We start from the raw sequence: 24,662 nt of genomic DNA on the forward strand, positions 1-24,662 counted from the left end.
AACAAAAAAAGCTATAGTGAAAGTCACAATGACACAGCTTTGACTCACAATTTGGTGCTACCACTAACAGCACCTGCCTCAGCCAGATACCCAACAGCTGGCTTGTAAGGCGGGCATCACTGAGGCCTATTACGTGCAAGAACTCAGTAAACAGGGGTCTTCTAGGCGATGGCGGGACGGGCTGACAGGGAGGATTCTAAGCAGGAAGGTGTGTGGTCAGGCCCATCACGGGGATTCCTGAGGCAATCAGAGGCGGGGTTTACAGCCAATTCTATCTACTACTTAACTAGTTGTGTTACCTCAACCAAGTACTTCTTTGTTTCGGTGCCTTGGTCTTCTGGTCTCTACTTTGAGGATGGTAACAGTACCTGTCTGACAGGGGTATCAGGAGAACTGAATCTAAGGGATTCAAGGAAGCGGGGACTGAGGAGTTTTGATGATGAGATGATGATGATGATGGTGGTGGTGGTGATGATGATGATGGTGGTGATGTTGATGAGAAAAGGGAGAGAAGAGGCAGCAGGGCGCAGAAGGCAATGCAGAAGCCAGCGATGAGCAGTCTGGCGCCTGAGCACGGAAACCTGCGGCAGAGCAAGCAATGCAAACCAGCAGGGGGGGGGGGGAGGGAGGAGGAACAATGCCTGCGGCAACAGCATGGATGCTGCTGATGGCCTTGCAAAGAAAACACCGTTGCCACAGGCTCCGGACAGAGGTCTGTGACCTCTTGTTCTCCAGCTGGGCCACGTGGAAGACCTGCCCTGTGTCCCCCAGAGGTAAAGTGCTACCCCATCCAGCTTCCCTCCTCTTCCCCCGAGCAAAGTTCTCTCAGGTCGGAACAGAGTGGAGGCTCAAGTATAGATAACATCCAATCCCCAACCTGGGCCCTGTCCAGCGAGGCCTCATGTTTGGGACCTGACAGCCCGGCCTGCCCTGCAGAGCTCCCAGATGATTCTGTTGTCGGCTCTGCTGTTGTTCTACAGCGGATTCCCCTCCTCTGGACCTGACCTCGGACTCATCTTTTCCCATCACTACCTAGGCCTAGACAGAAAAAGGCTTCACTTCCTAGGGCAAGGGGGCTCCTCTAACAGCACCCACCAGTGAAAAACAGCCACGAAGGAAGCTGGAGTCGAGTCTCAGCACTCTGGAGGATGAGGCGAGAATACTGCCAACAGTTTGAGCCCTGCCAGGGCTAGAGTGAACCTCGTCTCATGAAAACAAACACTAGGAACTGCCTGTGGCTGAGGCCTTACCGCACCTTTTGTGCTAGTTTTGTCTCTATTTCACCTTAATTTTTAAAAACATCAGCTGAGCACGTGATTCACATCTACAATCCCAACACTTGGGAGGGAGAGGCAGAAGGACTGTCCTGAATCCAAGGCAAGCCTGGGCTACAAAGTGAGTTCTAGGCCTATCTAAAACAAACAACAAACAAAGGCCACATCTTGAACACAACTGTGAGACCTGGGTTGGGCTCTGAAATTCTACCCTCCCTCCTTCCCTGGGGACAGAATGTATCATTGAATGGTCAAGCCTGTGGTAACAGTCCAAGAGCTACCTCAGGCCTTATTCTTTCCCTTCCCTCTGCATATTGGGACCACAGTCACACTGGCCAGGTCCACACAGGGGGCTTCTCAGTAGATGTCAGCTTCCCAGTGCCATTGGGAAGATGTCAGGTAAGGAAGGGAAGGTCCCACAAGGGCTCTGTAGCCCTGGACCACTGGCATCCTGAGGCACCGCTGGGAAGGCTGGCAGAAGCACAGGTGGTGGCCTGAGGAACCGAATGAGGTGTTCTGTCCTTCACACATCCTATCCTCTCTGGTCTCCATCTAGGGCCTGGATATAGACAGGCGATGGCATCTGGGACACTGGGCCTCATGTGCCGCCACATCAAAGGCTATGTGCATTTTCCTTCCAGCCTTAGACTGCGGTAAGCAGAGAATGGCCTCCTGGGGTCTCCACGCGAAGCTTCCTTTTGCTTGGCAAACCTGACTTGCTCCTAGCTCTTCCTTCCCCTTCCAATCAGGCGGTGTCTCTCAGGAGGCCTTCTCTTGGCCTTCCCATCTGCCTCAGCTGCTGTAGAAGGCACCTCCGGCACTGCACAATAATTCTAGTTTGGGGACTGTGCCTCCCATTGGACTTCTGGTGTAGAACAGAACTGACTTTGTCTTTGAAGTGCTAGGGGCTGGCTCAGGGCTTACACCTCACTAATGCCTGGCAAACAGCTTAGGGCACAGGGAGGCTGCGGTCTGCCTGTGAGAAGAGCTTTTACTAATTCGCTTCTCCATTACAGACTTATCCCTGACTGCTTCTCCCTCTCCCGGGCTCCACTCTGCCTCTTAGCCTTCCTCCCCTACTCAGTACCCAGCAGCGCTCTGCCGGACACATGCAGTCTGCTGGGACATTAGACATTCTCGCGGCTCCATCAAGGCTCCTGGGACTAGGGAGGAAAAGGTCTTTTGGTGACCAGTTTGGAGCTATCTGTGCCACTGTCCAATGTGTTAGAGAACCAAATGGTTACACACGGGGAAGGGCAGAGCCATCAACCATCTTCCTTTCCCACATCTTCCCTGCTTCCGGTGTTCATCAGGACACCTTGGTACCGGAAAGGTATGTACCATAAGCAACATAGCAGCAGGCAGCCAATGGTCTGAGTCTCCTACCTGCTCTAGTCCTGCCCAGCCAGCCCTGGCCCTGGTACAGAGTTATCTCCTGCCAGAATTTTGCAGGTGAAACTCTAGACAGGAATAGAGCTTGCCAGCACCCAGAGGCTGAGCAGTTAGAGACATCACTGCATGAGTAGGCCAAGCCTGTGGCTGAGCCCCAGAGGGAGGACAGAGAAAGGCAACCTGGTTTATATCTACCCTACCTGGGTCTTAGGGGCCAGGGAAGTGATGTGTAGCTTAGAGATGTCCTGGGGGACAATCCTCAGGCCTGAGGGAGGGGCACTCAAGAATGGGCCTCTAGAGGTTCACCTTGTGTGGAGGTTTGAATGAGAATGTCCCCTCACCCATAAGCTCATAGATTTGAATGATGGTAAGGGAGCCTGCACTGTTTGAAAGGATAGAGCCAATAGCCCTCTTTTCCTGCTGTCTGCCAATCTGGATGTAGAACTCTCAGTTACTTCTCCAGCACCATGTCTGCCTGCATGCCGCCATGCCTCCCACTATGATGATAACGGACTAAACCTCTCAAACTGTAAACCAGTCCCAATTAAATGCTTTCTTGTATAAGAGTTGCCGTTGCCAGGCAGTGGTGGCGCACGCCTTTAGTCCCAGCACTTGGGAGGCAGAGGCAGGCGGATCTCTGTGAGTTTGAGGCCAGCCTGGTTTACAAGAGCTAGTTCCAGGACAGGAACCAAAAAAGCTACAGAGAAACCCTGTCTCAAAAAAAAAAAAAAGAAGAAGAAGAGTTGCTGTGGCCACAGTGTCCCTTCCCAGCAAACAGAACGCTGACCACGACACTTGGGATGCTGAGAAAGGCATGGATATTGTGCTGGAGTTACTAGTGGAGCTATCCCTGACTGTGGTACACAGAAAGCCCACGGGACTTCAGGAGACTTCTTGGCACCTTCCCTCTCCCCATCACACTCAGAAGGTGTCCTCCCTGACACAGGCTGGCCATGCCCAGGACAGGGCTGAGTGAGGACCTGATCACACCTCACACACACCTGATGACATGGCCCCACACACTGTGTCAGGATCGTGGTGACCTTCTGGCTGCCAAGGCCAGGCCACCAGACCAAGGAGTGAGCTCCTCAGTCTTCCTGGGAGCGGCTCCCTCACTTCAGCTGACTCTCCTTCCCGCCTTGGGGAGACAGGAAGAGCTTTGACTCCACCGTCCTTGGTGCTCTTGGAAGCAGAAATGACCATATGCTGCTGGCTGCTGCGCCCCTCTGGTCTGCTGCTGTCTCCAAGGAATCTGGACTGACGCACTTTCCCACACTGCCCCTTAGGAAGCAGGAACTGGTTTGAGCTAATCCCAGATCATGTGTAATGACTGGGCACCATGGGTGGAAAACCCCTATGGGATCAGGGCTCTAGCCTCTGGCTCTCCTGCCCTGAGAAAATCATGAGAACTTTGACAGGTGTCTATGAGCCAGGAGCATATGGGCCGATGAGCAGAGACCATAGACGAGGAAGGTTCACAATGGTATTCCCATTTCTGCCTCTGAAGTGCTTACCTCTTTCCTTGAGGCAAACAGAAAAGTTGTATAGACTCTGAAAAGAGAGGGATCCTCTCCCAGCCCCATTCCTCCCTAGTTGGTAGACAGGAAGCTTGCAATTACCTGCTTCTCTGCCCTTTCCTTCCGTTTGGAGATCTGGGCTGCACCCAGTATAGCCAGCTGCCTCACTCAGCCTGGCTCTGAGACGGGCTCCCTTCCCCACTGCCCCACCTACCTGAGCTTCTGGACCTCACTTCTGTCTTCTCTCTTGATTGCTACCTACTTGACACTGCCTGCACTTGGCCTTGCTTGGAAGGGGCTGTGGAGTCAAACCAAATTGAACTGAGACCCTCACGGGCAGGCTAAGCTGTTCTTACCCCTAACTTCTAAATTGAAAGGAGCAGCTCCTTACTGAAGTCAGAGGGCAATCTGTTAGCAGTCTCCAGGAAGAGGCTTGGGCCCTGGGAGATGAACAGCCTAAGCCTGCGCATCCCTCCCCGGGTGGCAGATGATGACCGGACGGGAGGAGACAAGGGTCGGAGGTAGGAGACAGACTCAGACAAGTTGGCAGGTGTCCCCACAGCCCAGAACTGGGAAACAGAGGTCTAGGAGGGGCCCTAGTAGGTGGTCTACTAATGGGCAATCTGACCCTACCCTACCATAGACACTCCCTGAATACACGGGCCCAGATCCTGACCACCTTCGAGCAGTTAGCACAGACTCTGATCAGACCCACGGAGGAGAACCAGACTTAGCGGCAGGCTGGAGACCAACCTACAGGCTAGCAGTGAAAATACGAGGTAGAAAATGGTCTGGATTCATGAGTGTGGGAGCTGGCACCCTTGAACTGAGGTTCACTGTCCCTGCAGAATGGTCCTGGGGTCCTAGAAGGCTTTCTTTCCCTGTTGAGAAGGAGGTAAGCCCTAAGAGCAAGCAGGATGGCCTCATGGAAGGGAAGTGGGGTCAAGGAGGCAACTGCAGACCAGGTAGGAGCCTTAGAAGGCTGGGAGTCACACAGGGGCTGGCCCATAGGGCCCAGAGGTTTGCTTCCCTGGGATCTGAGACAGCATCAGCCCCTCCCTGGTTGCCTAGAGGCAGGTAGCAGGGAGTGGGAGCTCACTAGGCACCCTGCCATTGAGTGGCCTCTGTCCCATGGTGAATTTGCTGTCAAAAGCTTTGGGTCATTTTGAAGTTTCCTCTTTGTTCTTTGTGGGGTCCAGTGGGAGGGACTGCATGGGAGACTGGGAGGCTGGGGGCAGAAGACGGGGAGTTTGTAGTTGGGAGCTCACCACTCTCTCCTTGTAGACGATGTACTTCAGCCACTTGAAGTCCTGCCATTTGAAGCCAGCAAGGACAAAGAGAGAGTCTCGTTCATACTGCTCAGGCCGCTGCATGGCACCCTCGGGGTAGGTGATGCGCAGGGTGGTCTTGCTGCCCACGTCCCTCTCAAAACCCTTCACAGGTGCTGAGTTCAGTCTGCAAAGAGCCAGAGCAGTCAGAGCTGGCCTTGGGTCTGTGTTTGGGGGGGGTACCCCAAACCCCAAGCACCCCAGGTACAGAGTAGGGATCCAGGTTACCTACTCGTTCATTCATTTAAAACCCGCCAACCCAGCAGCGTTCTTGAGGCTTCTGGGTGACCAGATGGTCAGACAGTTCTCAGCGCACAGGGCTCAGGATTTGGTTCACAACATGCATGCTCCCAGGGTGTTGTTCAGGGGAGCTCACCTGACCACAATGTCGTAGTCGTCAATCCGTGACCCCAGAGACTTGTTGGCAAGGACCCCTCCATTGCCTACAATGATGCAGCGGCGGCAGTGGAGGCTGAGGGGAGAGAGCAGAGGCCTGTGAGGGTGGCACCCCAGCTTTGCTTCCCTTTGTCTCTTGGCCCTCTGTTCTACTGTGACTTTGGCCAGATCCACGCAGCACTTCTGGAAGGAGGCCAGTGCCGTACCTCAGAAAGCTGGACCCTGGGACACTTGACAGGGCTGGTGCCTGACACTTCTAAGAAAAACGTGGCAGAGGCCTGAGGGCTGGCTCGATAAGCAAGGAGGGAGCTCTGCAAAGACTGTGTTCTGGGCAGAGAGGTTCCCTACGGGTTAATGAGACTTGGTGGCCTTAGAGGAGAGGAGACAGTGAGGGAAGCTTGAGGATCTCTCAGAAGAGCGAGACGAAGAGGGAAATGAAACGGGGCGCCTCAGGACTTAAGACTGGGCTTAGCTTCAATTCAAGCCTCTAGACTCCACTGGCTGCTGACAGTCTTGCTCACTTGGCCTCTTGTCTCTACTCTGATCTGAGGCTTTCCCCTCCAGGGTCTATGGGCTTCAGAGCTGTCATTACCTCAGTCTTAAGATCTGTTCCCTGCTGCATGCCTTTATCAACACCCCCATCATGTTCAGTTCTTAGTCCCAAACCACTGAGGTCTGAGCACGGAGGAGCCTTGCAGAGTGATGGACTCGGCAGACAGACACCCAGAGAGCTGTCCTATTTACACTCTACCCAGTGTGTGCATGGGGAGGTATGGCGGAGAACCTGTCCAGTCCAGCACAGGTCAGCTAGGCCACAGCACTTTCGCCCAGGCCAGAGAGCCTGCAGGAAGCGGGTGGGCTCACCTGTCCAAGGCAGGGGTCAGGCGGTACTCTTTGGTGACTGACAAGATGGCTTTGATCAGATTGTCTGTAGGCAGAGGAGGAAGGTTACCATTAGCGGGTCACTTAAATTCCCAGAAAATATCTGCTAGCAATCTTCCTGGAGGGCCCAGGCTCTTGTTTCCTTGCCTCTGAAATACGATGGCAATCCCTACTCGGCTGAGTTGATGGGTAGATGTAACATATATAAAAGTCTACAGACGAGCAGTTTGGTACGGCCACAGAAGAAAGCATCTTTGTAATAAAATGAGGGCCCGGTGTCTCCAGACAGAACTCTGTGGCTAGCCTCCAAGGGCACAGCACTGAAACGTTCACACAGGGAGGTATGTGTGAGAATCTTCACTGCAGAACTTTTGCCACTGCAAAATGCTAGAGGCAGCTGAAATAGCCACCGAAGGGAAATTACATGTGAAACACGGACTACTAAGCAGCGGTAAAACAACAATAACAAAACACACACAAAAAACCAATGATGTATAGCTATATGTACCATACAGATAAAGCTAAAATACATGCAAAATATCATTTTAAAGAATGTACACATATACACACATATATGATACATGAAAATCACAAACACACAACTTTTTTTTTTTTTGAGACAGGGTCTAAAGTCCTGTGCTGGCCTGAAACTCAAGGAGATCAACCTGCCTCCCCCTACCCTCACCCTAATACTGGGATTTAGGGTATTCATCACTAGGCCCCATAAAGAAAAACTGATTTATGTTTAACAGATACGTAAATATGTAGCAAAAATAAAAATCTAGGCAAAGAAACACTAAACATCAACATCGAAATAGGGATAGTGGCGCTGGGGAGGGGTGGTGGGCGGGAGAGCAACCGGAAGCTCTCTCCAGCTTCGGCTTTATTTTTCTTTTTCTACATGTAAGTGTTTTGTCTTCATGCATGTCTGTATACCCCCTGTGTGCCTGTTCCCCATGGAGGCCAGAATAGGGCATGGGAAGCTGTGGGACTGGAGTTACAGGCAGCTGTGGGCTGCCATGTGGGTGCTGGGAATTGAACCTGGGTCCTCTGGAAGAGCAGCCAGTGCTTTTAACCATGGAGCCATCTCTACAGCACCAGCATGCTTTATTTTATAAAACAGGAAGAAAGCTCATGCTGCCTATTATATTATTTTACTTATTTTATTAATTTTGAGTCAGGGTCTCATGAATCCAGGTGCAACCTTGATTTGTAGTTGAAAGTGAACTTGAATTTGTGATTCTGCTGTCCTAGGACTGCAAGCATGAGCAGCCATGCCTAGTTTTATGTGGTCCTGGGGTCAAACTTATGATATTCAGCTGGACCACTAGCCCTTCATTATATTATTCTAACATTTCTTTGTACGTCTGAGACATTTCATGTAGCAAAGACTCCAAAATAAAAAAAAAAAACATAAACCTTTTTGTCTTTTGGTTTTATTTGGTTTTGCTGTTCTGGGGAATTGAACCTAAAGCCTTGCTTATGCTATGTAAGCACTCTACTACTGAGTTACACTGGGGTCCCCCACATAACTCTTTAAAAAGAGGTAAACTGGGATGATGGCACACATACTTTTCATCCCAGCACACAGGAGGCAGAGGCAGGTGGATTTCTGTAAGTTCTTAGCCAGCTAAGGCTACATGGTGAGACTGTGTCTCAAACACACACACACACACACACACACACACACACACACACACACACACACAACTTTGGCGACAGCAAGAGGTCACATGAATGACTGGAAAGTAACTTTTCTGTCCCACAGAGGAGGGACTGGGGGACTGGGCAGGCTCTCCACAAGCTCCATGGGAGTGGGCTGAGGAGCAAATCTTCAATGAGGTTCTACACTAAGTGCCTCCAGATGAACGTTAAAGTGGAGGCACCTCTCATTCTCTTCTTGTCTCACCTCCAAATTTACCTCCAAGGAAGAGCTAACCACTATTAGTTGGTCAAGGACAAGGACAAAGACGGGGCTTTGCTTTTTGTGATGGGACCTTTTACAGAAGGGCACAGCGGAGGAGCCGCTCTCTTCTTGATGGCTGGGGACTCTAGGGGCCTTCACTGGCCTTTGGAGCTACACAGTCAATCCTGAGTGAGGATTCAGGAGGAAGGAGTCGTCTGCCCGGATACAAGCACCGAGGAAGAGGGTCTTCACACAGCTTAAACTAACCCATTGTATGTGCCTATTGGAGGCTTGAGGTCAGAGCCCCAGTTCAACAGCATTTTTGCTGGCTTTTCTTTTCTTTCCAGGCAGGGCTGGGCTAGCGGAGAAAGGGTTACATCTCCTGGCCAAATGCTAGCACCCTTTGACAACCCTTTTCATAACTGACCATAAGCTTATATCACTGCACGGTTTCTCTCTAGCGACAGGGAGACCAAAGCAGAGCCACACAGTCAGAGGGAAGTGTAGGGATCCACACCCTACCTGATCCTCCCACTAAGCCATGGAACAGTCAGGCACTCAACAAAGAAGCAGGGCTGTGTGGAGGGAGTCCCTAAGGTGAAGGGAGACTGAACAGAGAGAGAAAGGTTAGCCTGGGACAGAGAGAGGCTAAGTCAGCAGGAAAGACAGTGGGCGGGGATGACAGGAGCCCAGTGGGGGTTATGATAGTGCTGTCTGTCTGTCATATCCAGGAACCTTCCATGTAGCCGCAGCACTATGACAATGTCTCTAGCGTATCTCTTCTGCAGTCTCATGGCACCAGATCTGGTCTTGCTCTAGGCACCTGCTCCTTCACTAGATGAGAGCGAGACCAAAGGGACTGCACACATCACTGTAGCAGACCCAGCTCTGGCCAGTGCAGAACAATCTCCAGCAGGGAACTGTTTTGGTTTTCTGAGATGGAGTCTCATTATGTAGTCCTGGCTTGGAACTCAATCTGTAGACCAGGCTAGCTTCAAACTCAGAGATTGGCCTGCCTCTGCTTCTGTGATTGAAGGTATGCACTGCACCACAGTCTCAGTCTCTCTGTCTCTCTCTCTCTCACACACACACACATACATGCTTATTTGTATGTGTACACATGTGTACACTCACTTACAAATGGGTACCATGGAGTCAGAGAACAATTTATCATGATTGGTTCTCCCTTCCACCATGTGGATCCCAGACATTGGACTTACTGGGCAGCCAATGCCTTCACCCACTGAGCCATCTCAGCAGCCCCAGTGTAGAACTTCTAAAGATACAGCCCTGTCTTGAAGGACAGGGAGATGGCGTGGGAAAATGGAATGTTTAATGTTTAAGGGTTCCCAACATACCTTGACCTTTGATTCCAAAAGGTGGCACGAACTCCCGGATCCGAGCCCACTTGCGAAAGGAGTCATCCAGAAACATGGGTGCTGGCTTGGAGAACCTGGAATACAGCAAAAAAAAAAAAAAAAAAAAAAAAAAAAGCAATAGGTTACAGTGCTGGTTGACTCTCAGGACACAGCCTTGGTGATGGGAAGCCACCCTCCACATTCCAGTACGCCCGCCCGCCCTTCCTCCCCAGCCTTTTAACTGGGTAGTTGCTGATTTTATTGAGTAGAACTTGAGTCTGAGAGAGCAGGCCTGGTTAGTCTTTATTTGGCTGTGGGAGCGGCCGGACAAGCTCTGCTCAGTGAGGATTAATGGCTGAGCGCTGGAAGCGCTCTGGAAGGTTATCCAGGCATCCATCTCCACTCGCTGCCCGCTCTGTTCCTCCGATCTGGGAACATGGGGATAAGACGGTGCCAGCGGAGCACGAAAGTATCCAAAGATCCAGCCGGTATGGGGAGACAGAATGCTGGAGAGGATTCTGGGAGTCAGACCACCCAGGGCGAGGAGGAAGGCGAATTCACAGTGTCACAGCGAAGTGGGAAAGCGTGGAAGAGAGAATTCTGCTAGAAAAGAGGAAGAAAGGGCAGAGTTCCTGTGATTCGGGTGCAGGGCAGAGAGGAGATGTCAGACCAGCTAGAACTGGGGTGTACTTGCGGGCGGACCCTAAATTCCTATGGAGGTGCGGAAGCGACTAGTAAGAGTTTAAGGGGGTTCACTTGCACCCACAGGAAAGATGGAAGGAAAGGAGAAAGACAGAGGGGAGGGGAGAGAGGGAAAGGAGAAGGGAAGGAGAAGAGATGCTGAGTTGGGAGGAGGGAATGGCAAAATATTCCTCTTCTAGGGCATGGCAGGCTGGAGGGTTGGGGATGGATGTACAGGTCACCAGAACTGTAATGGGAAGGCAGCGGACATAGGAGGAATCGAGCTCTTTGGAAACGCCTAGAGGACACTTAGCGTGGAATCGAGTGCCCTGGGTTGAGACCCTGTGCAGGCTGCCAGTCTTGGAGGCGGCCAGCACACTGTGCTGGGAATCCCGCTGTGGGCCCTCCTGATCAAGAGTGATCACGTGAGGCCTGGGCCCCAATGACTTTGCACCTTTGCCTCTGACTCAACCCCAGTTAGCTCAGTGCATAGTGCGAGGCTGTAGGAAAGCACCACCCCACCCCGAACTCCTCTCCCCACTACCGCCCAGAAGCTAGACCATTCCCTCCTCACATACCTTAAGCATCCATTTCTCAGCCCCATCATCACTAACTCCATTCCCCCATCATCCCAGGAGGACTAGGCTAAACAATCCCTCAGAGGCCGAATGTCAGAGACACCAGCATGAACTTGAGAGGAATGGGAGACAGTCATGCTCTCTCGCCGTGGTTATAAAGATGGCCACACTCACGGCCAGGACAGTCTGAGGCTAACACTCTCCTTCAGACTTGTGGGTTCCAGTAGTAGGGTCAGCACACTTTCTTTTGTTCAATTTCTCACGTATAAAATTCAAATAAATTGATAGCACATTTGAGGCTTTACTGGAAGGGAGCACTGTGGCCAAGGTCTATGAGAAACAGCAATGGGAACAAGGTCTCTGGACGCACATGCATGGAGAACTGCCCTCGCTGTCTCACAACAGGCCTTATGGAAGGTTTGTAATGTTCCAGAGTCAAGCTTGGATGGGATTTTATCTACTTCCCAGTATGTACGGGATGTCATATGCTAATAAATTCTCAGATCTGGTCTAGTGACCTACATGTATTCCCCCCTTCTCTTCCTTTTCCCTTTTGTATCCCAGATCATTAGAAGGTTCTTATAATTTCTACTCTTAAGAACACCAATTTGGGGGGCTTCAGCCTTCAGAGAAGGCTTAATGGCTAAGAGCTTGTTGCTTTTCCAGAGGACCCAAATTCAGTTTCCAGCACCCATACCAGGTGGTTCACAGCCACCTAATAACCCCAGCTCCAGGGCATCTCATGCCCTCTCCTGGCCATCACTGGCACCCCACATGCATGACATGCACACATACAAATAAAAATAACAACTTTTAAAGAAAAACACAGGTTCCCACTTGTGTAGCCCTGACTGGCCTTGATTTTTAGAGCCCTCCGCCTCCCAAGTGCTGGGATTAAGGCGTGCACCACACACCTAACAAGACCCTAGCTTAGTTTTTCAAAACCATTCTTTACTTTTGCATTTCATTTTGCCTATGAATGCTGTAGATTAGTAATGAAGGAGTAGCTTTGTGTGTGGGGGTGTGTACACAAACACATGCATACATCTTGGGGTCAGAGGTTGACACTGGGTGTCCTCCTCCATAGCTCTCTACCCATGAAGCTGGAGATACCGGCTAGGCAGTGAGCCCCAGGGATCCACGCATCTGCCTTCCCAGTTCAGGGATGACGAACAGGCACAATGGGAGGACAGTCACAATGGGATGACAGTCACAATGGGATACAGTCACAATGGGAGGACAGTCACAATGGGATACAGTCACAATGGGAGGACAGTCACAATGGGATGACAGTCACAATGGGATACAGTCACGATGGGAGGACAGTCACAATGGGAGGACAGTCACAATGGGATGACAGTCACAATGGGAGGACAGTCACAATGGGATGACAGTCACAATGGGATGACAGTCACAATGGGATACAGTCACGATGGGAGGACAGTCACAATGGGATACAGTCACAATGGGAGGACAGTCACAATGGGAGGACAGTCACAATGGGAGGACAGTCACAATGGGAGGACAGTCACAATGGGATACAGTCACGATGGGAGGACAGTCACAATGGGAGGACAGTCACAATGGGATGACAGTCACAATGGGAGGACAGTCACAATGGGAGGACAGTCACAATGGGATGACAGTCACAATGGGAGGACAGTCACAATGGGAGGACAGTCACAATGGGAGGACAGTCACAATGGGAGGACAGTCACAATGGGATACAGTCACGATGGGAGGACAGTCACAATGGGAGGACAGTCACGACAGGAGGACAGTCACAATGGGAGGACAGTCACAATGGGATGACAGTCACAATGGGATACAGTCACAATGGGATACAGTCACAATGGGAGGACAGTCACAATGGGATACAGTCACGATGGGAGGACAGTCACAATGGGAGGACAGTCACAATGGGATACAGTCACGATGGGAGGACAGTCACAATGGGAGGACAGTCACAATGGGATACAGTCACAATGGGATACAGTCACAATGGGAGGACAGTCACAATGGGATACAGTCACAATGGGAGGACAGTCACAATGGGAGGACAGTCACGATGGGAGGACAGTCACAATGGGAGGACAGTCACAATGGGAGGACAGTCACAATGGGAGGACAGTCACAATGGGATACAGTCACGATGGGAGGACAGTCACAATGGGAGGACAGTCACAATGGGATACAGTCACAATGGGAGGACAGTCACAATGGGAGGACAGTCACAATGGGAGGACAGTCACAATGGGATACAGTCACAATGGGATACAGTCACAATGGGATACAGTCACGATGGGAGGACAGTCACAATGGGATACAGTCACAATGGGATACAGTCACGATGGGAGGACAGTCACAATGGGAGGACAGTCACAATGGGAGGACAGTCACAATGGGATGACAGTCACAATGGGATACAGTCACAATGGGATACAGTCACGATGGGAGGACAGTCACAATGGGAGGACAGGCACAATGGGAGGACAGTCACAATGGGAGGACAGTCACAATGGGATACAGTCACAATGGGATACAGTCACAATGGGATACAGTCACGATGGGAGGACAGTCACAATGGGAGGACAGTCACAATGGGATACAGGCACAATGGGATACAGTCACAATGGGAGGACAGTCACAATGGGAGGACAGGCACAATGGGATACAGTCACAATGGGATACAGTCACAATGGGATACAGTCACGATGGGAGGACAGTCACAATGGGAGGACAGGCACAATGGGAGGACAGTCACAATGGGAGGACAGTCACAATGGGATACAGTCACAATGGGATACAGTCACAATGGGATACAGTCACGATGGGAGGACAGTCACAATGGGAGGACAGTCACAATGGGATACAGGCACAATGGGATACAGTCACGATGGGAGGACAGTCACAATGGGAGGACAGTCACAATGGGAGGACAGTCACAATGGGATGACAGTCACAATGGGATACAGTCACAATGGGATACAGTCACGATGGGATACAGTCACAATGGGATACAGTCACGACAGGAGGACAGTCACAATGGGATACAGTCACGATGGGAGGACAGTCACAATGGGATACAGTCACGATGGGAGGACAGTCACAATGGGAGGACAGTCACAATGGGAGGACAGTCACAATGGGAGGACAGTCACAATGGGAGGACAGTCACGATGGGAGGACAGTCACAATGGGAGGACAGTCACGATGGGAGGACAGTCACAATGGGAGGACAGTCACAATGGGAGGACAGTCACGATGGGAGGACAGTCACGATGGGAGGACAGTCACGATGGGATGACAGTCACAATGGGAGGACAGTCACAATGGGAGGACAGTCACAATGGGAGGACAGTCACAATGGGAGGACAGTCACAATGGGATACAGGCACAATGGGAGGACAGTCACAATGGGAGGACAGTCACAATGGGAGGACAGTCACAATGGGAGGACAGTCACAATGGGAGGACAGTCACAATGGGAGGACAGTCACAATGGGATACAGTCACGATGGGATGACAGTCACAATGGGAGGACAGTCACAATGGGAGGACAGTCACGATGGGAGGACAGTCACAATGGGAGGACAGTCACAATGGGATACAGGCACAATGGGATACAGTCACGACAGGAGGACAGTCACAATGGGATGATAGGCACAATGGGATAATAGGCACAAAGGGATACAGGCACAATGGGATACAGTCAGGATAGGAGGACAGTCAGGATGGGATGACAGTCAGGATGGGATGACAGACATGCTGTTTCAGCTTTTTTATGTGTGTGCAGGGGACACAAGGTCAGATACTCAGACTTGCACAAGGACTTTACCAACTGACCCATCTCCCCAGCCTCTCATTCTCTCAGAATGGCTTTTCTGTGGGACCTGTACTATGTGCTAATTTTGGGAAACACGTAGGCAAGCACACATGCACCCCAATCCTGCACCACAAACAGTTACCCCCTTTGGCACATATCAAAACTGATGCCCCCTTACACCTATGATTTTGTAGACTGTTTTCTCCTAATTCACAGGGACCGGGTCCAACAACAAAACCTGGAAGCTGTTGATCATGTGACCCATTTCAGTCCCTAAGAGTGAAATGGAAAAGAAGGCGCAAATGAAAAGGTGACCAAGAAAAGCAGGAATTGCCAAATTAATAAAGAGTCAAAAAAAGTTCACAGGTCAGACTGTGGAAAAATGCATTAAATGGACCAGATAAGGCCTCATAAAAGCCATCCCTCTGGAGCACGTGACCCACTCCTTCCTACTTTATGATGCTTCCAAACGCTTGACACTCCGCCTCATTCTTTTATTGGGCCTCCGTGTTTTAGAAGCTCGCTCTGTAGCCTCTTTTTATATCGCTTCAAAGAATGAGCCAGCTTCGTCTAGTGTTTCTGCTGCTGGGTGGCTGTAGCCCTCTATAAACAGTGCTGCTCCCCTTTCAGTGTATACTCTCAAACTTTCCCCTTGCTATGCTGTGGGTGCAAACCTTGACTTGGCAGCCATCAACCATCTCCTTTTATTCTGTTTTATTCTGAAAACCCCCAGAAACGATGCCATTTCATCATAAAATAGTCTACCTTCATTTCCTTCCCACATATGTAAGTTGGTTGAGACAGTGCATTATATGGGCTTCACTGGTCTTGAATTCTTTTTTAAAAACATATTTATTTAGTTAGTTATGAATCTTATGTATATGGATATTTTGTCTGCACACCAGAAGAGGGCATCCTGATCTCACTGGACCACAGTTATAGATGGTTGTGAGCCACTGTGTGGGTACTAGGAATTGAACCCAGGACCTCTAGAAGTTAGCTGCTGCTCCTAACTTGAATTCTTGATCCTTTATCCTCCGTTTCCCAAATGCATCAGTACCCTTACTATACCAGCATTAATTAAAAGAATTATTCGCTGGGTGTGGTGACGCATGTGTCCCAGCACTCAGGAAGCAGAGTAGGAAGCCAGCCTGGTCTACAGAGTGAGTTCCAGTACAGCCAAAGATACACAGAGAAACCCTGTCTCAAACAAACAACAAACAAACAAAAAGAAAAAAAATGTTTACTTTTTTGAGACAGGCTTTCTCTGTGTAACAGTTCTAGCTGTCCTGAAACTTACTTTGCAGATCAAGCTGGCCTTGAACTCATGGATCTGCCTGCCTCTGCCTCCTGAGTGCTGGGGTTCCAGGTGGGCATCTACATGCCCGCTGCTGCTAGTTCAATAATTGGTTTGTTCAGACTGGGATGGAAGCACAGTCTACACCCTGTGCTGATCTCTTGATCTCTTAAATCCATAGTTTGCCCCTTTCTATCCACCTCCACTTCTATTTGTGGTGAAGGAGAATGTATTGTTTGTCCTATAAACATATATTTTCCTTATAGGACATACAATATGTCCTACAGACATATTCTTTTCCTAACTGCATCCTGATATTGTTAGGCATGTTTCGTTGTCATCTGCGATAGAGCTGGAGGCTTCATCATGCAGGTTCTGTCCTCGAGGACGAGGACGCCTGGGACACACAGATGCTCCCGGTGGCGTTGAGAGCTGGCCCAGCTTTGCACCCGGTGCCCAGACCTGCTCCTTCTTTCGATGCTGGGACGTACAGCTCTTCATGAACCTCTCTCAGCACTCAGCAACTCTGGTCATCCCCAGGAATGGGACATACAGGAAAGGCAGAGAAAATGCCTGATTTTCTCCTTCATTTACCAATTTTCAGGGCAATGAGATGGCCCTTCAGTGCTTTTCAGAGCTGGTGAATGAGATTATTTCCCTTGTTAAATTATTTTTATTATATTTTATAATGCCAATTCACTGTAATTATTACTCTCTTGGATGTTCAGAACCAGCCGTCTTTGGTCCCTAGAGCCTTTTTCCGATTTGGCTCCTTAATTGTTGGGTACACCTTTTCCCGAGTGGCTGAGTGTGCTCTGAAAAAGACCTGGCTCTCTCACGTGAAAAGACGCCCCAGATTTATCCAGTCCATTTCTGGGCCCCACCTGGACTCTGTCATTTGCCCAGTGCTAGAAATGATTCAGAGAGACCCCACTGCAGTGCCAGGATGCGCCTGTGCCCGCAGGCTGTCCACCGTCCCCAGGCCTTTTTAGGTGGACCAAACTAGGAAACAGATTTTCGAACAACAACAACAACAAAACTTTTACTGATATTTTCAATTCAAATTTAGGTTTACAAGAAAATGTTCTTCCCTTCTACTTCAATGATTTTACTTACATACAACTTGCAGAACACAAAATTCATTTTTATTGCCCTCATTTGATTTTATACTATGCTTCTCTTATTAATTTCCTTTTGAGATGGGATCTCAATATGTAGTCCAGGCATGGACTGCAATACACACACACACACACACACACATACACACATATACATACACATGCATTTTTGAGACAGGGTTTCACTATACAGCTCTGAACTTACTATGCAGTCCTGAAACTCACTCTATAAACCAGGTTGGCCTCAAGCTCACAGAGATCCACCTGCCTCTGCCTCCTGAGTGCTGGGATTAAAGGCGTGTGTCACCACTGTCTGGCCTGGCCTGGCTCTTTTTTTTTTAACTAAAAAAAGTATTTTTAGTTTTAATTACATGTATGCTTGTGTGTCTCTGTGTGGGTATATGCATGTGAGTGCAGGAAGCCAGAGTGCTGGATCCCCTGGACCTGGAGTTACAGGTGACTATGAGCCACTCAATGTGGGAGCTGGAACCTGAACTCAGGTCTTCTGCAAGAGTGATGCGTGTTCTTAACTGATGAGCCATCTCTCCAGCCCATGCCTCTTTGCTGTTAAGTCAGCTCCTTTCTAGGAACATCAACACCCTGAGTTGCTTTATCCTAACACACACACACACACACACACACACACACACACACACACACACACACACACACACGTACAACATTTTCAGAACAGTACCAGCATCATGGTAAATTAAAAATAAATTAGATTACATTCATTTAATTATTGCATATGTTTCAGAGGACAACTTGTGGAAGTGGACTCTCTCCTTCCACCATGTGGGTCCTGGGGATTGAGCTCAGGTCTGCAGTTGGACACAAGCACCTTCACCTGCTGAGCCGCTTCTCGGGCCCTACTCACTCTAAAACTCGATCTAATCCCAGAAACAACTTCAGCTTCCCTTGCGATGCTCCTTGCCTTAGGGAAAGCTGTATCTAGCACGGCAAGTGCAGAAAATGGCTTTGCTTTGCCACCGAAATAATTACTAGGAGCTGAATTCCTGAGTTGGGTTTTTGTTCTCCTTTTGTTTTATTGGGATTCCATTCCCCCATTTCAGTTGACTTTTTATCTTTTGATATCATAAAACTTTATATAGTTCCCAAATTAAATACATAAAACAAAACATTCAGAGAAGCCAGCTTTCCCCTGTGCCCGTTTCTGATCATCACTTCTGTTCCATCAGGGTTGTTTCCTCCTTCCTCCTCCTCCTCTTTATTCTTCTTTTCCTTCTCCATCTTCCTCCCCTTCCCTTCCTCCTCCTTCAAACTTGCAAGTCTCTTGCCTCAGCTTCTTAAATAAGGTAACACAGTATACACATTTGGACTGTTGATTTGTTTGTTTGTTTGCTTTTTGTTTGTCGAGAAAGGGTTTCTCTGTGTAGCCTGGGCAGTCCTGGAACTCTCAGATATTTTCCAGAGTGCTGGAATTAAAGGTGCCAACCCTGACTATTGTTTTTTTTTTAAATAAAATAAACAGTATATCCCGGTATCATCCTATAACATACGCTGGACAGTACTCCTTGAAGTTATGTACCATGTATAATGTAGTCAGTCTCTTTGTTTCTGGTGTTTTATGAAACACATTCCGACAACAGTGGCTATCAATAGCTTCATACTTTTTTTTTCTTTTCTTTTAGAGACTTCATCTTACTGTATCCAGGCTAGTTTGTGACTCTCCCGTTTCTGACTCCTGGGTGTTGAGATTACAGGGGTTTGCCAGCACACCTGGTCCCCAATAAAGGGATCCCAGGAGTGTGTCTGCTGAATCAAAAGCAAACTGTGTCTGTGTCCTGCTGCTTCAAATTGCCAAATTGTCCTCCACAGAGATACCCACTGGCAATATATAAAGTTCCACTCCCCAAACTGTTGTACCGAAAGAGGACATTGTTAAAACTTCAGTTTTGCCACTCCGATACAAAGAAACGGTATCTCACTGTCATTGTATTTATTATCTACTTTGGGGTTTTTTACAATTTTACTACTTTATGTGTCCCAGTGTTTGCTTGCATGTATGTTTATGCACCACATGTATGCTTGATGCTCACAGAGGCCAGAATATGGTGTTGGGTCCCCTGGGAACGCAGTTACAGATGGTTGTGAGCTGCCATGTGGGTGCTGGGAAGAACCTGGGTCCTCTGGAAGAACAGCCTGCACTCTTAACCACTGAGCAATCTTTCTAGTCCCCAATTCATTCATTCATTCATTCATTCATTCATTCATTCATTCATTCATTTTTTACATCAAATTTTGCTATGTAGTTTATGGGACTCATTATATAGCCCAGTCTGGCCATGTACTCATAGGAGTCTTCCTGCCCTCATGAATGCTGGGATTACAGATACATGCCACCACACCTGGCCCCTCATTGCCATTTTAGCCTTACTTTCTCCTCCTTTTCAATTAAAATATTAATTTATGTATTAACGTATTTATTTATTATTCTGCGTGCGCCCATGCATCATGTGCACCTGTGTAGAATCCAAGAAACAGCTGTGATGTGTGTTCTCTGCTTCCACCTTCATATGGGTTCTGAGGATGGAACTCAGGTTGCCAAGTTTGCTGACGAGAACCTTCACCCCTGAACCATGACTTCTTCCTCCTCTTTTTTTGAGACAGAGTTTCTCTGTGTAACAGCTTTGGCTATCCTGAAACTCGCTTTGTAGACCAGGCTGGCCTTGAACTCATGGAGATCTGCCTACCTCTGCCTCCTAAGTGCTGGAATTAAAGGTGTGCACCACCACTGCTCAGCTAGGCACGACTTTTAAATTTAGCCTCTAGGGTGCTGGGATTACAGTTCTAAACCGCCCCACCCAGTTGCATGTTGTTATGAATGAGCTGGCTCATGATTTCATATGTGAAAAGGTCATTTGTGGTTTTCTGTGAACTTTGTTTAAACCTCTTGGTGTTTCTACAGGCATTAGTCTTTTCCTTTTTTTAAGTCATGAAGCTTTTTACATATTAAATATATAAACCCTCTGAGATAAAATTACATTTCCTCCAGTTCATTTGTTTACTTGGCTTGTGGCATTTTCCTTGCTTTCTTTTCTCCTTTTTTATTTGCTAGTTGCTTTTTTTTTTCAAACACATGCAGTCAAGAGTCTATCAACCCTTTTATTGCTTCTGGATTTTTTTTTAAAATTTTTTATTTATTTATTCATTCATTTATTTATTTATTATGTATACAATGTTCTGCCTGCAAAATAGAAGATGGCACCAGATCTCATTACAGATGGGTGTGAGTCATCATGTGGTTGCTGGGAATTGAACTCAGGGCCTCTAGAAGAGCAGTTAGTGCTCTTAACCTCTGAGCCATCACTCCAGTTCTGCTTCTGGATTTTGGGTCTTAGGACTGTCTTCCTCATTCCTAGTGATAGGGAAACCTTGCTATGATTCTTTCTACACTTTGTTATTCCTTTTCACATTTAAAGGCGATCCATCTTGGTTGGTGTAAAGAGTGGATCCAGCCTATCCATTTCCAAGTCTCTCAACAGATTCTGTCTTTTTTAGGACTGTGCTGTGGCTCTTCATTCTTTCCTAGGTGCTACATATGTATGTGTCTCTGTGTCCATGTACGTGTGCACACGCTCATCTGGTTTCCCCTTTCTGTACCACTGACTTTAGCTGTACAGTGATCCCTCAATTCAACTTCTGCTAGCTCAGTCTCCAGTCTTCTTTCCTTAGCCTTGCACGGGCTCTCCTGGTTAGAGTATCAGAATGGGAACAGGACGTGGGACACTTTACATTGTTGTGTGTTCTCCCGTAGAACTCCCAGAAGAGAGGGTGGATGCTGGAAGTTACAGTAATCACAGCTAACACTCGAATGTTCATATCATCACCACTAACAATAACAATACCACCACCACCACCACCAATACTACCACCACCACCAACAACAACAACAACACCAACAGTACCACCAACCATCATCATCAATAATACTACCACCACCAACACCACCACCACCACCACCACCACCACCACCACCACCAACAACAACAACAACAGTACCACCAACCATCATCACCAATAATACTACCACCACCACCAACAACAACAGTACCACCATCACCACCAACACCACCAACAGTACCACCACCCACCACCACCACCAACAACAACAACAATACCACCACCACTACCACAACCACCACCAATACCACCACCACCACCACCACTACCAGTACCACAACCACCACCAATACCACCATCACCAGAAATGCGACCACCAGCATCACCACCTAAATCTACTTTTACCAGGCTTTCCATAAATCACCTACAAATCTGCTACATTCAGCATCTGCATCACCTTGCATGGGAATCCAGTCTTTGCTCGTTTTTAGATATACCAGTGTCCTAAAAGCTTCAAGAGAACTTGCTTTGTTCTAGTCATCCTTGCTTCTACTCCATAGCTCTACTCCACATAGCCTGAGTTTTTCAGCCACAGCCCAGAATCTCCAACACTCCCTCTGTACACACGTTCCTACCTTTCCATTTTCTCTTCTCTCTTGTGTTGTCACCCCTGGACCCCTTGGTTTCCAGACACATTTCTGGTATATTCTCTCCCTAGACAGAGCCCACAACCACTTCTTCAGGGCCTTTCTTGTTCAAGACCACATGCCCCTCCCTCTGCTTCCTTTGTCTTTTTGTCCCACTCATGAGGCAAAACCTAACCAGAGATTAATTTAATCTCAAACCTTTGAATCTTTTATTATGTTATAGGACCAGCAAGGAATTTCAGCCAGAACTTTCTCCCTTCATCCAGAACACCCGGATGAACACACACGTACACACATGAACACATCTACACACAGATGAACACTCACACACATATAAACATTTGGATAAGTGTCTACACACAGATGAGCACATATACACAATGGGCAGACGCCACCACCAATTCATAGACTTGCACCTCAACTTTGCTTGGCAGCTTTTCCAAACATGTTCCACAAACTCTGACCTTCCCAGCTTCCGTGGGCAGAACCTCTCTCATTTCAGGAAAAACACCCAAGACCATCAAATGAGAACTTCATCAGGTCTTGCTCCCCAGACCCTGCCAGTCCCTTTACCTCTCTGTAAACCTGGCTTCCTTATCCAGCCCCTCTTTTCAACAGAGAGGCTGGTGCTGACTTCATGCCGTGGATTCTCCTCCTGTCCCACAGCTCTTTCTCATGGGAACAAAATCAATCAACCTTTCTATTTAAAATGATTTCTAAAAAAATGTTTTAAAATTATATTTGTGGGCTGGAGAGATGGCTCAGTGGTTAAGAGCACCGGCTGCTCTTGCAGAGGACCCAGGTTCGGTTCCCAGCACCCACATGGCAGCTCCTGACCATTGTAACTGCAGTCCCAAGGGATTTGATGCTCCTTTCTGGCCTCAGTGTGCACCAGGCACGCATATGGCACACAAATACACATGCAAACAACAACTACACATAGACAAATATATTTAAAAACAAAATTTTCTTGTATTGATATGTTTTGTATGTGGACGTGTGTGTGTGTGTGTGTGTGTGTGTGTGTTCAGAGAACAGCGTGTGGGAGCCAGTTCTCCCCTTCTATCATGTGGGTCCTGGAGATCGAACTCAGGCCACTGGATTTGACAGCAATCACCTTTACCCCCTGCGTCATCTCGATGCCCCCCCCACAAACTTGCTGAGGATGTCACCCCCTTTAGCCACAGACATCCTATCCCTAGAACTTTCAGAAAGAACAGAGGAAATTCTGTCCCTCTTCATCCCGTCTGTACTTGAGTCCCCTGAGGCCACTGCTCTCCTGGTCACCCTGTATCCGTGGCTCCCTGGCCATACTGATCCTCGTGTGTTTTTACCCGCGTCATCTCTCTGGATTTAACACATGGCCCTCCTTTAGTCTCCAAACCTTGCTCCTCTGTTTAATTGGAAATCTGGTATTTCCTCTAGGAAACCTTCCTGCCCCACCAGGCGGGCCTGTCCTCTTCTCGCTGGCACTTTGCTGGGCACCTGTGAGGTGGCACAGAGCCTGGGAGGCCTTGGAAGCTAAGCCAGGGGACACAGACAGGAAATGTGGGGGTGGTTGATAATGAAGGCTGAGTGTATATGTGCTGACAACTCTGAAGGTGGCCTGTGGGAGCATCTCACAGAACCCCAAGAACAGTACCCAAGGGCTCTACCAGTACCCCAGTAGGGGACCCAGCCAATGGGAGCTTTTCAGGTGACAGATGATGGAGGAATGACTGGTCAGAGTATTAGGAGTGTGGGGTGCCTGACCAGTTTGCCCTGGCCTAGTGGGTAACAGGGTAGGATGATGCAAGAGCTAACAAACAGGCCCCAGCCCGCCGGCCCTGTCAGAGCCCCATCTGGAGGCAGCCTCAGGATCGGGTTCCAGCAGGGTGTGTGAGTGCGTGAGAAGGGAAAGGCGGAAGTTGCAGAGACCTGCCTGTTCTTTTTCCTTATATCCAAAAGCTCAGTGCTTTGAGGGCATTGGGGCCCTAGAAGGGCACTAACTGAAGATCAATCTGACCCGAGTGCCTCTAGAAGGCAGGAGCCAGGAGGATGCCCTGCTGTTGGGCTTATACACCAAGATAGGACCATGGTGAGGCATCAAGATCAGCCTGACAGCCGGGAAAGAGAACACGGGACCCTCCTAAGGGATCTTCTGGCTCAGCAGTGTTCGGGGTGGGGGGGCGCTACAGTGAAGGGAGGAGACATAATAAAAATATGTTTATTCAGTGTATGTGTGTGATCACACACCTGTATCACAGCCCACTTGTGAGAGCAGAGAACAATCTATAGGAGTCCGTTATCTCCTCCCACCATGATCCTGGGATTAGAACTCAGGGAGTCAGGACTGGAGGCAAGCATCTTTGCCTGCTGAGCTACATCACCAGCCCAATCAGAAATACTTTCTAAGACTGAGATTGTCCACCCCGTGCCTAGAGGCTAACGGGGAACTTGACTGGGTGATATTATCATGAATGATGGGTTATGTGTGGGCGCTGGCAAACCCCGTTTATATCTTCCTTCTTGCCACTCCCCGCCCCCTTGTATCCACATAGTGAAGCTGTCTTTGTATGTGAGCTTGCTGGATTAGAACACCAATCCATGCCAGCT

The 24,662-nt window shown here is 48.8% G+C and overlaps 1 protein-coding gene across 6 annotated transcripts in view; it reads right to left on the minus strand.

The window, feature by feature from the left end:
- St3gal3 (ST3 beta-galactoside alpha-2,3-sialyltransferase 3) overlaps positions 1–24,662 on the minus strand; it is a 216,984-nt gene that overhangs the window by 19,506 nt on the left and 172,816 nt on the right. For all 6 annotated transcript variants that reach the window (XM_075947138.1, XM_075947143.1, XM_075947139.1 and 3 more), the window contains 4 exons: positions 10,054–10,148; positions 6,772–6,835; positions 5,888–5,983; positions 5,452–5,638 (listed from right to left, as the gene is read on the minus strand). In XM_075947138.1, coding sequence (XP_075803253.1) covers positions 5,452–5,638; positions 5,888–5,983; positions 6,772–6,835; positions 10,054–10,148 — 442 coding nt within the window. The remainder of the gene's footprint in view (positions 1–5,451; positions 5,639–5,887; positions 5,984–6,771; positions 6,836–10,053; positions 10,149–24,662) is intronic.

This window comes from Microtus pennsylvanicus, chromosome 13 (genome assembly GCF_037038515.1).
Source record: "Microtus pennsylvanicus isolate mMicPen1 chromosome 13, mMicPen1.hap1, whole genome shotgun sequence".
In the NCBI taxonomy this organism is placed as follows: domain Eukaryota; kingdom Metazoa; phylum Chordata; class Mammalia; order Rodentia; family Cricetidae; genus Microtus; species Microtus pennsylvanicus.